At 32.8% G+C, this 16,164-nt stretch overlaps 1 protein-coding gene across 3 annotated transcripts in view; it reads right to left on the bottom strand.

Annotated features, from left to right (window-relative positions):
* Positions 1–1,618: 1,618 nt before the first annotated feature.
* LOC101893159 (insulin-like growth factor-binding protein complex acid labile subunit) overlaps positions 1,619–16,164 on the bottom strand; it is a 36,004-nt gene continuing 21,458 nt past the window's right edge. For 2 of the 3 annotated variants that reach the window (XM_059120556.1, XM_059120557.1), the window contains exons 3-8: positions 14,692–14,914; positions 14,499–14,635; positions 14,287–14,439; positions 14,029–14,209; positions 7,614–7,753; positions 1,619–7,543 (exon numbers count right to left, since the gene is read on the bottom strand). In XM_059120556.1, the coding sequence (XP_058976539.1) occupies positions 7,269–7,543; positions 7,614–7,753; positions 14,029–14,209; positions 14,287–14,439; positions 14,499–14,635; positions 14,692–14,914 (1,109 nt within the window). In that variant the 3' untranslated portion in view covers positions 1,619–7,268. The remainder of the gene's footprint in view (positions 7,544–7,613; positions 7,754–14,028; positions 14,210–14,286; positions 14,440–14,498; positions 14,636–14,691; positions 14,915–16,164) is intronic. The other variant, XM_059120558.1, reaches the window with a different exon arrangement.

Genomic DNA, 16,164 nt, shown 5'->3' with positions numbered 1-16,164 from the left:
CTTCGGCCAAGCGAAGCAACTCTTTAGCTCTCTTGAGTCTATTTTCTTTCTGTTGTGGTGTAAGATCTAGCACTTTTTGGAATTTAAGTGGCATTACCTCGAGCTCATTTTTCAATATTTGCCGAATGGAATAATGCGATATGTTCAGCTCACGAGCCATTTTTCGGCCACTGCGACGCTGGTTTCGATCAAGTCGCTTCTTTACTTTTCGAACCATTTCTGCTGATGTTGCTGTTTGCTTTCGTCCGCTTCCTTGACGTCGGGCTACGCTACCAGTATCGCGGTAACGAGCGATAGTACGAGATACAATAGATTTATTCACAATTAAATGCTGGAGTGCTCTTACGATAGCCACATGTGGTTTTCCAGTCAAAGATAAAGAAATCACACCATCACGCTTGAATTCCATCACGAATGACTTTTTTTTTTTGGAAAGTTCTCACCAAAATGCTTTTGTACGCTTATAAAAAATATAATTAGATGTCACTGGAATAATTTTAACAGCTGTCGGACGAGTGGCTTAGAAATGACAGCAGTCTGAAGTTGGTTAAAGTTTTTACATCTCACCCTGTATTGTTCCAAACTGGTTAATATCTTTAATGCGCTCCCAACAATCATTGATTTAGAAAATGCTTTGTTTTTTTCAAAATGATAAATATAAACAAGAATTTCGCAAAAGTTGAATATACTCAGAAAACATATCTTTTTGTATCATAGTTAGGCCCTGCTATACTTACCATCTTCCTTGAAGTGTTTTCCCCAAAAAAGAAGTCTATCCAATTTTGTTTACTCCGCTCTAAAGTTTTGTGGAATGGATGTATTGCATCCCCATTACATTTTCGGCTCCATTTATTTAAAAAATGAATATAAATTTTTGTTATCGCTCTATATAAAATTTTTATATAAAGTACATTATAAAAATTGAAGAATTAAAATTATAAAAATTTATATTAAAAAAGTTTTATACTTTTATACCATTGTTAAAAAAAAGATAACATATATTAATATAAAGCGATATTATCAACTCTTTTTAATAAGCTGACCCTTGTGTTATTTGGAGTTGTAGCATAATAACGGTTTATATTGTTAACTATTACATAGTTTAATTAGAGTTATAACATAGTTTTTATGTAAGCACATAATTTATAAAAAAAGTAATAGTCTGCATATAAAAAGGAACTTTGTAGAATTATTTGCCTGTCTGCTATATTTTATATGCTGACCTTTTGATATGTAATAAGCAGATCAGTTGTAAATAATTTAGAAGGTTTTGATTATAAATACATAAACGCAATACCAAAAATATTAATAAAAAATAATAATAATAATATTTGGAAATTAAAAAAGAAATAATAAAAACAATATCAAAATATATATATATTTTTTAAAATATTTGCATTTAGTTTTGTTTTGGTTTTTGTGCTTCTTAAAAAGCCCCTTTTCCTGTGGCACTTAAGATGATATGTTTCGTCTGAATTTGGTTTTGGTTTTTTGTTTTCTCCAAAAAAAATTCTGAGATGATATGTATTTCGTTTTAAAAGCTATTAGCGTTTTTTTTCTTATAATAGTTTTTCAAAAATAGTTTTTTTTTTTTTTTTTTCATTTTTTAGTTTTTAAAAAAAAAAAAAAAAAATGAGCTACAAACCACTTATTTTTAATTTTGTTTTGCCCTTAAATCAGTTCTTATTTTGCATTTAATTTTTATTTTCATTAATTTTTTCTCAAGCATTTTATATTACTTTTTCAGATCCTTGAAAGAAAGAAAGGGATGTGTGATTTTTTTAATTCTTTTAACTGTTATGCATTAATTTTGTAGAGTTTGTGTAGTTGTAGCTTCTGTTTTCATTACACTTAGTTGTAAACATTTAATTTTATTTGTATATTTCTTTTTTTTTTATAAAATTTCTCTAAAATATTTTCCATAAATACGTTTTAGTAAAAAGGAAACAAAAAAATAAAGAATTCATTAATGATTGTATCTCACAACAACGATAACATTTATATATATATGTACTGTCTATATATTTTTATGTGATTTTTGTACCGGTAAGCGGGTTTAGGGTTTTTCATTTGTAATATTTAAGATTTAAGGACTTGTTTGAATTTTCCATCAGATGTTAAAGGGGAAACCTACAAGGAAATGACCTTAGTTGCATGTCGATTTTTATGTATATGTATGTTCCTGTCCCTCGAAGTGGTCATTTGTCAGACATTTTTGGAACGGCTTGCTTGTGAAAGCTCATATTTTGCCGAATGGCTTTCTGGCTACGTTCGAGGTATGAGTGTCTGTAGATGTAAATCTTTCAACGGTACGGACAAGGACTTCGATATGGTTATAAGTCGTTTCCAAGCGAGGAAATTATAAAGAAATCGTGTAACTAAAGACTTCCTTCGTATCCCCTCTTCAGCATGTTTTTTTTTTAATTAGTATAACTCGTATAGGTGAACCATAGATTTAAGATCTTCGATATTTTTGGTATACAGAGTATACTCTGTTGGTATTCCATAGGCAGTAACCGTTCTATTTGATACATGTATTTTTAGAGGATACATAGAACTCCGCAAAGTCCCTTTAAAAAGTGAAATATATCTATAAAGAATTTGGAAAATTAAATTTGCATTCTGGTGGAACATTTTCTATAGATATTTTATTCCAAAACATAAAATCGATCAACATTCGGACTTAATTTTTTTTTTATTATTTAATATGGATGATTTTTTACTGCATTAGAGACCCTTTTTCGCATTGCTTGCATCAATATCCTTTGTGTCTTAAAAAAAACAGTTAACATTTTAACACAACTTGGGTTGAGAATTGCCGTTTCTGAAGCAGGTGGTTTTCTTTGTAGAAATAGTATTTGCGTGGCAAGTGACTTTTTTACACATTTATTGTAAAATTTGTAATTTAATTTTTTTTATTTTTTGTTCAAAAGAAGCTCAGAAAAATGTTTCAATTTATTAGTTAAGTGGACTTTTCGTAGACTACTTTGGGGGAAAATTACAACACTGATTGGTTGTTAAAATACATACATAAATTAGTTTAAATATAAGCTGTTCTGATAAAAAAGAAGTTTATAAAGATCTCTCACTTTTTGATATTGTAAGGACTTTGAATGCGAAAAAAAATATCATCAGAGGAATTGAGGCAATTTCTGTGAAAAAATGTTACCTTCAGTATCCTGAAGTTTTTTTTAAGAGTTTGAATATTTCCAGGGATCTTGTTGAATTCTTTTTTCGTAAATTCAAGAAATGTTATTAAATTTCAAAAAATGTGTACAGTACAGGATACCTAAAGAATGTTTTTCTTTCACAAAATGTAACCCAATTCATTGGTTTTCCTAAGGATAATTTTCCCAAAAACATTTTTAGATTCTCTGAGGATTTCTTTATTTATTGAAAACAATTCTTGAATTTCGCTCAAGTTAGTTCTTTCTATAGAAAACCAGTAAGGAAAGCTCAAAAGTCGGGCGGGGCCGACTATATGATACCCTACACCACTATGCATATTTAGTAGAGCTCTCGTAAAAAGGTTTATACAGGGCATTTCAGAGCTCTATGAGATATTTGATACAAAATCAAAATCTATATAATTCTATCGTGCATTTTACGAACTATAGCTATCTCTGAACCGGGTTTCTCCAAATTTGACGTATAAGCTTCTAGACTGAATTCGGTCTTATGTACGAAAATTCAGGTGATTTGGGCTGATATTGACCATTTAGTGCACATTTAACCAAATCTGAACCGATTTCGATAAAATTTAAAACAGCTATTCCTGTGCTCCATCTCATACCTGGTACTAAATATCACGGTTTTGGAGTGAATATTACGAATGTAAGGGACTAAAACACTAAATCGGATGAAACATATATATGGTTGCTATATCTATATCTGAACCGATTTTCACTAAATTTGATATACTTGCTTCTAAGCTGAATTTGGTCTGATGTACTAAAATTCAGTCCATTTGGACTTATATGCACAATTAACCCGAAATCGGATGAAGATATATATGGGAGCTATATCCAAATCTGAACCGATTTCGATAGAATTACAAACAGCTATTTCTGGGCTGTATCTTATATCTGGTACCAAATATCATTCTTGTGGAGTGCATATTACGAATGTGAGAGGCTTAAACACCAAATCGGATGAAACATATATATGGGAGCTATAGCTGTTTCTGAACCGATTTTCTCCAAATTTGTTGTATTTGCTTTAAGGCTAATCTCGGTCACATGTGCCAAAATTCGGGCCATTTGGGCTGATATTGGCCATTTGGTGGTCAATTAACCCAAAATCGGATGAAGATATATATGGGAGCTATATCCAAATCTGAACCGATTTCGATAAAATTTAAAACAGCTATTTCTGTGCTCTATCTAATACCTGGTACCAAAAATCACGGTTGTGGAGTGCATTGTAGGAATGTGAGGGACTTAAAGATCAAATCGGATGAAAGATATATATGGGAGCTATAGCTATATCTGAACCGATTGTCTCCAAATTTGACATACTTGCTTCTAGGCCGAACTCGGTTGCGTGTGCCAAAATTCAGGTAATTTGGACTGATAGTGGACATTTGGTGCACATTTAACCAGAAATCGGATGAAGATATATATGGGAGCTATATCTAAATTTGATCCGATTCTCACCAATTTCAATAGGGTTCGTCCTTGGGCCAAAAAAATATTGTTTGGAAAATTTCATCTCAATCGGATAATAAATGCGACCTGCATTTTGTTCACAAGAATACATGGACAGACGGACGGACGGACGGACGGACAGACGGACGGACATGCATAAATCGACTCAGAAAGTGATTCTATGAAGGTTCTCAAAAGTAACTATGGGTCTATCTCGTTTCCTTCTCCATGTTACAAACAAATGCACTTAAAGATCAAATCGGATGAAAGATATATATGGGAGCTATAGCTATATCTGAACCGATTGGCTCCAAATTTGACATACTTGCTTCTAGGCCGAACTCGGTTGCGTGTGCCAAAATTCAGGTAATTTGGACTGATAGTGGACATTTGGTGCACATTTAACCAGAAATCGGATGAAGATATATATGGGAGCTATATCTAAATTTGATCCGATTCTCACCAATTTCAATAGGGTTCGTCCTTGGGCCAAAAAGATATTGTTTGGAAAATTTCATCTCAATCGGATAATAAATGCGACCTGCATTTTGTTCACAAGAATACATGGACAGACGGACGGACGGACATGCATAAAACGACTCAGAAAGTGATTCTATGAAGGTTCTCAAAAGTAACTATGGGCCTATCTCGTTTCCTTCTCCATGTTACAAACAAATGCACAAAGACATAATACCCTTACCACTATGTGGTGTAGGGTATAAAAATGCTACGATTTCCCTATGACTGAATTTCCGGTATTGATGAGAATTACACTTTATGTTATAAAATAAACAACTTCGGAACTCCGACATTTTACAAGAAGAATGCTCATATTCCTGACGAATACAACTTTAGAATTTCTTACAAAGAAAGTATTATTCAGATAGACTGAGGTCTAATTTTTCTGCAGAAAAAATCCATTAGGTTCCTTTGAAGAACTTTTTAATTCAACATCTAAATGGGGTAAGATGTTTCCCATAAAAAAAAATCCCTGACTTTCTAAGAGTAATACTTAGAACCAGAGAACTAAAACTTTAGAATTTTCCATAAAAAGTATTCTTTAAGCCGCCTAAGATATCATCAGATTCCCCAAGGTTTACGTAGACAAAAAATCTTCAGGTCTCTTTGGAGTAATTTTTCTTTTTTGCTGCCAAAAAAGTTTCTTTCATTCATGATAATATAATTTTTTTTATTATTTAATATTTTTCCATAGAAAAAATCCTACAAAGGTCTCTGATTTATCAGGGAAAATTCAAATCCTGAGAATTACTATTTAAAACTCTGCGACCATTAGGAGTATATATAGAAAATCTTTCGGTACCTGAGGATTACATTTTTCCTCCCAATTCTCCATTTTATTCCTCGAGTCTATTGAGGATCGCATTTTTCTTTTAGGCCCGTTACACTGAAACTTACAGTGAAAACTTCCAAAAAAATATAAATTATTATTTTTAGCATTAAAAATGCAAACTTAAAAAAAAAAATTAACTTTTATTTAAATTTAAACACAAAAAAATTAAAAATAAACTTTTTAATTCATTTTTGGTATATTTTTAAAATATAAATTAACATTGTGATTATGTTCAAATTGTTTATATTAGTTTATTATTTTAAATAAAGTAAAAAATAATCCTTAATTACAAAATTAAATATAAATACATAATGTTAGTTATCATTAAAAATCAACATAAAGATAAAAATTAAATAAAAAACATATAAATTATAAAAATAATATATAAAATGCTTTATAATTTAAAAAAAAAAAATATATATGTGTAGATGCTCTGTTCCAGAATCTGCACGGATTTAAAAAAAGTACTGCATTAACCAATTTTCGTGTATGGTATCGAAAAAATAGTACTAATAGTACGTTTTTTTGAATTCCCCATAAAGTATGCTACAAAAAAGGTTACTTGTTAATTTCTCATTTCCATTAGTGTTTTCCTAAAAAACTAGTGATATGTTTTCGATATAGTGTAGATATTTTGTTTTATGTTTGTTTGTTTTTTTTTTTTTTTTTTTTTCAAAAAGTTGCAACCATTTATCCCTAGAAGTTACTTGATTGATAAATACATTTAGATGTGGTGTAAAAAAATTAAAAGGGAAATAAAGAAATCCAAACCTTAATAATAGATTACACAGACACATATATTGTAAAGTTTAGTGTGTGTGTGTTCAACAGTTGTCTTACATGTTATATAAATATAATAAGGATGTACATATATATTCCTTTTCTTTGCTATTTTTTTTCCTCATCATTAAAAAACCCCGAGAAATAGCAATGCTCGTACTAAAACTAATTTTTTTTTGGATGTTGTTGCAGTTGTAGTTGATATTCTAGTCTGTTTCTTTTTCTGATATGTAATTGTTTCTTCTGTACGTCTTGCTGATCATAAAACTCGTGTCTGTATGTTGCACAAATAATTTACAACAATTTGTTATTTTAGCAACATTTCGTGTTGTTTGTTTTAACTTAGCTTTTCATTGGTGTCTCACACATACATGTGTAGTAGTTGTTGTTGTTGTACAAAATAAGAGAGTGTCGATAGTCGTAGTAGTAGTAGTTGGTATAGTTATATATTGTAGCGTGCGTTTGTTTACCACTTCCACCACATGATTCCTTTAAAAAGTACACAAAAACGTCACAAGCATATTTACTGGCAGTAAACGCCATAACAACACACCATTTGTGTCCAGTAAATCACTTGCTTCACTGGACGACAGACCGGCACAGTGCATTTTCTCCAGCGGCATCGACTGTACGAAATAATCCCGATTCTCCACGGGCATATGACAGATGGGTTTCTTTTTCTGAGCCATTTCATCGTCTTTGTTCTTGAGATCCTGCAGGAGCTTGGGGAACCAGGTTAGCTCGCACGAGCACACCAAAGGATTATCTGAAAGTAAATTGTTGTCATAAGAGAACTTTTATTGTTCGAGCTATTTCCGGAGATATTGTGTACTTGCCTGTTATATCGATTATTCGCAGCGTGTCGATGATGTGCTCCATGATGTCTTGCGGTAAGCGAGTCAATTTATTATTTTGAATATTTAATGTTTCCAGAGAATTTAAATTTTCAAATATCATGCTAGGTAATACCTTGATACTAAAAGAAAGGTTTATTAATTACAGATGTTCAAATAAAAAAAAAAAAAAAACGAAATAGAGATACATTTTTTTCTATTTTTAAAAAATTTTGTAAATTTTGCTTTTGTTTTCAAAGATTTTTTTTAAATAAATGGTCTGGTTCTAAAGAGACGTTATGAATTTTTATATGTGATACCCTACAACACTACAATATGTCAGAAGCCCCCCTATGTCCAAATCCATTTTGGTAGATTTCGCTTTGAAATGATGTCCCAGATATTACCCTTAGCTTTTGACCTGGGACATTTGCCCAATATTTACCCACTCCGTCATGCTGCTATTGATTGTGGTCCATTTTACAGCTAAATAAAATCCAATGATCATTCAAAATGCTAGATTTTTTTCCTGTTCTTAACTCTCTTTTCATGCAAAATTTGTTGTCGATTGGTTTCAATTTTGTAATCAGGAAAATTTTTCTGTTTTTGATTCTTTTGAACCCCTAAATATTTTGCGATCATATATAGATGCAAGAGTCCCTCTGTAATTTAGACTCATCTATATGATTTGCTTGTCTACGATATTTGGCTACATTCGTCATTGAAGTCAGCATAAAAAAGCCAGAAGTTCGCCTTTTGTGTATTTCGGATTTCGCCTTTAAGTTATTTTCAGCGTTTCGGTAGAACGAAAATATTGGTAATTTTTCGCACAAAATTAGTGGTGCATTCTACCTTTATTTCGTGTCCTTTCGTTTCTTTTTGTGACCTTTATAACGGATGCAAAATTAGGAAAATTTTTAATTGTTGGTCAATCTCTAAATATATTGAGGATATCTTTAAAAAGAATAGGTCTAGCACTTCTGAGCCTAACCCTACGCTTATACATTTTTTTTTGGAGGATCGGAAGATGAGGTAAAAAATATTACAAAATGTACACTTCAATATTATAAGTCAAATTGAAAAAATCGCATGCGATAAAAAATATGAGAAAATAAAAAAAAAATCACAAAATGCTACAAAATCTATATTAACATCATTATTGGCATCTTTTTATGCGATTTTTTGAAATTTTATACTTTTATGCCAAGAGGGCATTCTGAATTGACATAATTTGTCAAAATCGGTCCAGCCACTTTTGGAGATATAAGCATTCTAGCTAGCCTCCCCTTCCTTTGTATATACACATTGCATATATTTCGTTATTTATATCCGATATATTTACTATTGGCCTCTACGTTATGGTTGGAATTGACCTTTTCGTCTATTTGTGATTTCGCCGGGATTAAAAATATTCGCGGTTAAATGGAAAATTAAAGTTTTATTAAACACAAATGTTATGGTCTATTTCACCCACTAAATATATCCCGATGACCATCCAAATTAAAAGGCTTCTGCCCAGCCCTAAGCTCTAGCCCCATGCTAATTTCCGCGTCGATTAGTCAAAGCAATAGGCTTCTACCATAACCCCACCTCCATTTTCAATTTCGTGAGGATCGGACCATAATTGCGACCTGTATCGTGATTACAAATGAACGTGGACAGACGGACATACATGGTTAGATCGATTCAGCTCGTCGAGAAAGGAAGATCCATATATACTTTCCTATGTGAGAAACCATTATTTCGAGGTGTTACATAATTATTGGCCCAATCAATCATTCCGTTTGTAACTCCTCGAAATACTCATGTCAGACCCAACAAAGTTTATATATTCTTGATCAGCGTAAAATTCTAAGTCGATTTAGCTATGTCCGTCTGTCTGTCTGTTGTAATTACGCTATCTTTCGAATGAATTGAGATAGATGGCTAAAATTTTGCACACATGTTTCTTTTTCCAGTAGCCATGTAGGTCCACGTTTTCGTATAGCCCCCATATAACGGTACCTCCCTATATTCGGTATTTTGATGATTTTAGCGACATTATTCACCGAAATTGTTTCAAATTTGGTATTTGAAGTTCCAAATGGATACTACACCCTAAGATAGATAATTGTATGTGCAAGTCCATGTCTTCATATAGCCCCCATATAACGGTACTTCCCGATATTCGGTATTTTTATGATTTTAGCGACCTCTTTCCCGGAAGTAATTTAAAATTTGGTATTTAAAGTTCAAAATGGATACTACAACCTAAGACAGAAAATTATCTGTGCAGGCCCACGTCTTCGTATAGCCCCCATATAACGGTACCTCCCTATATTCGGTATTTTTATGATTTTGCGACATTATTCACCGGAATTGTTTCAAAATTAGTATTTGAAGTTGGTTATGGGCACTACAGTCTGTGACAGAAAATTGTCTGTGCGGGTCCAGGTCTTCGTATAGGCCCCATATATCAATACCTCCCCATATTCGGTATTTTGACGATTTTAGGTACAATACCCACCGAAATTGTTTGACATGTGGTATTTGAAGTTCGTAATGGATGCTACAGCCTGTGACAGAAAATTGTCTATGCTGGTCCAGGTCTTTGCACAGCTCCAATTTAACGGCACCTCATGATTTTAGCTACATTATTCACCGTTTATTTCAAGTTTCGAATTTGAATATGGTAATGGCTTATGACAAACAATGCCTATGTATGTCTACGTCTTATAGACCCCAATATAACGGCTATATTCGGTATTTTTAAAATTTTAACAGAATTTTTTAAGGATTTTTTTCTTTGAAATTTTCCAAATTCGTTGCAAATAGTGGAGGGTATTAAAAGTTCGGCCCGGCCGAACTTACTGCTTTTTAACTTGTTCTTTACTGGTTTATGATTATAAAATACTTCTTAAAGCATCAAAACACTCAAAATCTTAACATACTTTTATGTTGCGGCTATGGGGAACCAACAGTTAACAGTTAACCAATTAGCAGTTATAGAAAGTGTAACAATAACAAGCAGAAGGACGAATGTTTAGTGGCAGTATTAAACATAAACACATATCATCCTAGGATTATTGTATAAAGTTTTTAGAATGCATGAGGTTGATAAAAAAAAAACTTACAACATGGTCTTTTAAAAGTTACGAATTCAAATTACTTTTGTTTTGGAAAATGTTGATAAGACCTTTAAATAATACTGATAATTGAGGTTGGAAAATGTAATGGAATACGACGATATAAAGATAAAGAGGTATTGGTGTATAGGTAATAAATCATAAATTGGATTTTTTTTTTTTTTGACGGTGGATTTATAAGCTCGAAAATGCTGTTGATTCCTTCCAAATCCCTGAAATCGGCAAGTTATATGGGTATAAACAGTATTAAAGGACTAGATTTAACTGTACTAAAATCATCAAATTCCAAAGTAGAGTACATTTGGCATTGAAGAATATTAGAAGATAATATTATATGATACCTATATATAAATGAGGACAAATATATATCTTTATACCCTACAACACTATGTGTTGATTGGGCGAACAATTATGTAACACCGCGAAATATTGGTTTCCCACATAGGAAAGTATATATGGATCTTCCTATCTCGCCGAGCTGAGTCGATCTAGCTATGTATGTCCGTCCGTCCGTCTGTCCGTCTGTCCATGTTAATTTGTAATCACTCTACAGGTCGCAATTATGGCCCGATCTTCACGAAATTTAGAATAGGGGTGGGGCTAGGGTCAGTATAGAACCCTATTTCTTTAGGAGATGATCGCATAATATTTAGTTGAAATGGACCAAAAACTGAAAAAATTCCTGATTTTGCAGTTGCTCTACAGGTTGCAATTATAGACAGAAAGTTAGCATGGGGTAAGAGCTTAGGGCTGGGCAGAAGCCTTCCAATTTTGATGGTCATCGGGTAATATTTAGAGGGTGAAATAGGCACAACATTTGTGTTAAATAAAAATCAAATTTTACATTTAACCGCGAATATTTTTAATCCCGGCCAAATCACAAATAGACGAACAGGTCAATTCTGACCGTTACATAGATGCTGATAGTAAACATATCGGTTATATACATCGAAATATATACAATGTGTATATACAAAGGAAGGGGATGTTAGTTAGAATGCTAATATCTCAAGAATGGCTGGACCGATTTTGACATATTTTGTCATTTCAGAATGCTCTCTTGACATAAAAGTATAAAATCTAAAAAAATCGCAGAAAAATATGCCAATAATGATGTTAATATAGATTTTGTAGTATTTTGTGAAATATTTTTATTTTTTCATAATTTTTATCGCATGCTATTTTTTCAATTTGACTTTTAATATTTTGTAATATTTTTTCACCTTACAACACAGTTGGGGGATATTATATAAGTATTGCAAATATCGTCCGATCCCCCCGAAAATTTTCACAAGTGTAGGGTTGGGTTCAGAAGGCCTAGGCCTATTGTTTTCAAAGATGTTCGCAATATGTTAGGGGGTTGAAATGGACCAACAACTAAACATTTTTCTGATTTTGCAGCCGTTATAAAGGTCACAAATGGAAACCAAAGGACACGAAATCTCGCATAAAGTTAGAGTTTAGGACAGCGGGTACAATGGACCACAAATTTTGTGTGAAAAAATACCAGCATTACTTACAGGCGATATCCGAAATACACAAAAGGCGAACTTTTGGCTTTTTTATGCTGATTTCGTTGCCGAATATAGCCAAATATCATAGACAAGCAAATCATATAGATGAGTCTAAATTTGAAGATACAGAGGGGCTTTTTGCTTTTGGAGATGCTTGAAGCCAATCCACACGCCTGTGAAGAGAGTTAAGGACAGGGAAGAATTCTATCATTTTGGATGACCATTGGATTATATTTAGCTGTAAAATGGACTACAACAACTAACAGCCCGACGGAGTGCATAAATGTAGGGCAAATGTCCCTACTCAAAATCCTAATTTCAAAAGCGAAATCTTCCAATATGGATTTGAGCATAAGGGGGCTTCTAACATATTGTAGTGTTGTAGGGTATAACATAGTCGGCCCCATGGTACAATGATATAAAGGTAGGACTATGATACCATATGATTTTAATTTTTTTTATTTTCTTGGCTTAATATGTTATATTAACCTTGTCATTCTGTGTGTAACATCCCTAACTATTCATGATAAACCCCATAAAGTACATATATTCATAATCAGCATAACATGCTAAGTCGATTTAACGATGTCCCTATCTCTGTCTGCAAAAATCACGACACAGCCAACATTCGTAGACGTAGACCTTCAAAATTTGGCAGGACAATTTGTATTGTGTCTAGGATGGTTGGTATTGAAAATGACGTTTTGCTATAGCTCCATATAACGGTACCTCTCGATATTCGGTATTTTGATGATTTTCGCCACATTTTTTCACGGATTTGTCTAAAAATTTGTATTTGTAGGTCATAATAGGTTCTAGCTCGTGTGGCGAAAAATTGTATGTATAGGTTCACGTTTTGGCATAGCCTCCATATAAAGGTACCTTACGATATTCGGTTTTTTATGATTTTTGCCACATTTTTTTTTATTTGTAGGTTATTATGGTATTTGTAGGTTATTATGGGTACTAGCTTGTGTGGAGAAACATTGTATATATGGGTCCACGTTTTGGTACAGCCCCCATATATCAGTACCTCCCGATATTCGGTATTTTGATGATTTTTTTGCCAAATTTTTTATGGATTTGTCTAAAAATTGATATTTGTAGGGTATGATGGGTTCTAGCTCGTATAGCGAAACATTATATGCATAGGTCTACGTTTTGGTATAGCCCCTATACAAGGGCATTTTGATGATTTCGCCATATTTTTTCATGGATTTGTCTAAAAATTAGTATTTTTGGGTCATAATGGGTTCTAGCTCCGGTAGCGAAACATTGTATGTATAGGTCCACGTTTTCGTATAGCCCCCATATAACGGTACCTGCCGATAACGATACCCACCGATATTCGTATTTTAGAAGATTTGATAGATGGCAATCCTTAAAGTATAAAATTGTCGATAAAGGTTCCCGTTTTGGTTTGGCTCCAAATAACGGACTCACTGATTTGATGGTTTTTTGATAAGTTTAACAGCATTATGCGAAAGAGCATACTGGTATATGAAGTTTAAAGAGAAACACGCTTCAATTGAGATAATTTTATATAAAAATTTTTCCTTTACCCTAAAAGTTCGTTTAGTTCGTTTTAAAAGTTTTTAGATCAACAAACGACATCCACTTTGTTTTTTTTTTTAAATATATTGCAACCCTTCAACGAAGCATGATTGTAAAATCCCAAAATATTGTCTTTGTTTTAGAAGATTGAATGTCTCTCTTTCCAACACAACCTAATATTCTTTTAAATAAAAATACTAAATCTTATATTCATGTTTAACTTACTCATTCTTTTGCAGATTTAAAAAGGTCAGGGAATCGCCATAACCAGTGAAGGCATCATCACTTATAACGCTAATATTATTATTTCTCAAATCCAAATGGCGTAGACGATGCAACGGCCTCAGTGCCTCACTGGGTATGGCTTGCAAATTGTTATCACCCAAACGGAGATATTGAAGATTTTCTGAAATAGAAATTGCAACAGCATTTTAAGAACAACTCTTGAAATAAGAATAGATTGTTGTTTCAGATCATAAAAACCTTCCAATCCCTTAAAAGCGTCCTTGTCAATGCTGGAAATTTTATTGCCTTCCAATTCCAAAGAATTTAGCAAACCGAGATGAGAGAAAACATTGGCTGGTACCGAAGTAATCATGTTGTGGGCCAAAATCAAGGAGTCCAAACTTTCAAGACCTTGGAAATAGAGAAATATTAAAAATTTTCGAATATGATTCAGACATTTTAATATTTACCGGCGAAATCGCCTTCCCGAATGATTTTGATTTTATTTTCTTGAATTTCCAATTTCTTAAGGTTGTCTAGGATTGAAAGTGCCTGTTGTGGCACCATGGTCAATTCATTGCCACCCAAATTTAAACGTTTGAGTTTCCTGAAATTTTAGAGATTTTCATAATTTTGTTTAGTTGTTTTAGTGGTAGTACTTACTTTTCTAAGCCCCGGAAAGCTTCTGGTTCCACATTGTTGATCTTGTTCTCATACAATGTCAGAATTTCCAATGTATCCAAACCCTCAAATGCATTGTTATGAATCACCGTTATTTTGTTGTGATTCAAATTCAAAATTAAAAGATGATAAAGATGTTTCAAGGCCGTCGAGGGCACCGTTTTCATTTGATTGAGAGAAACATCCAGTTGAGTGAGACCCTTACCTAGAAAGAGCAACAAAGAATAAATTGAAAGAAATTGAATCTTTATACACGACCAAGAGAGAACTTTTGAAGACGATCAGAAGAAAGTCAGTAAAGGCGAGTCTTTAAAGACTGTCTAAGAGAAGATTTTAAATAACGCTTAATATAGCTTAATAGATCAAGTGAGCCAAAGCTTTATAGACCATCAAAACCGGATAGTGTTTAATATAAATATAAGATTGTCATTAACGACAAGCGGACAACGTCTTTATAGACGAAGAGAAGAAAAAATTTTACACGACCGTAAGGGCGTCTTTATTGATGACCAGAAGGGCATCTTTATACACGAGCGGAAGGGGAAATTTATACACGACCAGAAAGGTATCTTTATAGACGAAGGGAATCTTTATAGACAAGCGGAAGGACGTCTTTATAGACGACCAGAATGACGTCATTATAGAAGAACAGAAGGACGCCTTTATAGGAAGAATGTATCTATAGACGACCAATTTTTCAAAATAAAAAAAAAAAAAAAAAAAAAAAACCAAAAAAAAAAAAAAAAAAAAAAAAACAGACATAATTCCGACTTCAAAAAAAAAAAAAAAAATTTGGGCAATTTCAAAAAAATTAAATTTGTTAAAAATTCTGTTAAAATCTTAAAAATACCGATTGTAGCCGTATATTAGGGTCTATACGACGACGTGGACCTGCATAGGCAACTTTTGTCATAAGTTATTGCAATATTCAAATGCGAAACTTGAGAAAAATCTGTTTATAATGTAGCTAAAATCATAAAAATACCTAATATTTGCAGGTACTCCCATGGTAAAACGAGGACCTGCACAGACAATTTTCTGGCATAGGATGTAGTATCCATTACAAACTTCAAATACGAAAATTGAAAAAACTACCGGTAAATAATGTCGCTAACATCATCAAAATACCGAATATCAGGGGTACCGTTATATGGGGGCTATACGAAGACGTGGACCTGCACAGACAATTTTCTGGCATGGGCTGAAGTATACATTACGAACTTCACATGGAAATTTAAAAAATTCCCGGTAAATAATGTCGCTAAAATCATCAAAATACCGAATATCGGGGGTACGGTATATGGGGGCTATACGAAGACGTGGACCTACACAATTTTCTGTCATAAGCTGTAGTATTCATTACGAACTTCAAATACCAACTTTGAAATAGTTCCGGTAAATAATGTCGCTAAAATCATCAAAATGCCGAATATGGGGGGTAACGTTATTTGGACG

Source organism: Musca domestica, unplaced genomic scaffold (assembly GCF_030504385.1).
Source record: "Musca domestica strain aabys unplaced genomic scaffold, Musca_domestica.polishedcontigs.V.1.1 17, whole genome shotgun sequence".
In the NCBI taxonomy this organism is placed as follows: Eukaryota; Metazoa; Arthropoda; class Insecta; order Diptera; family Muscidae; genus Musca; species Musca domestica.
The sequence above is the reverse complement of the archived record's forward strand: the minus strand, read 5'-3'. Positions and strand labels throughout refer to the sequence as shown.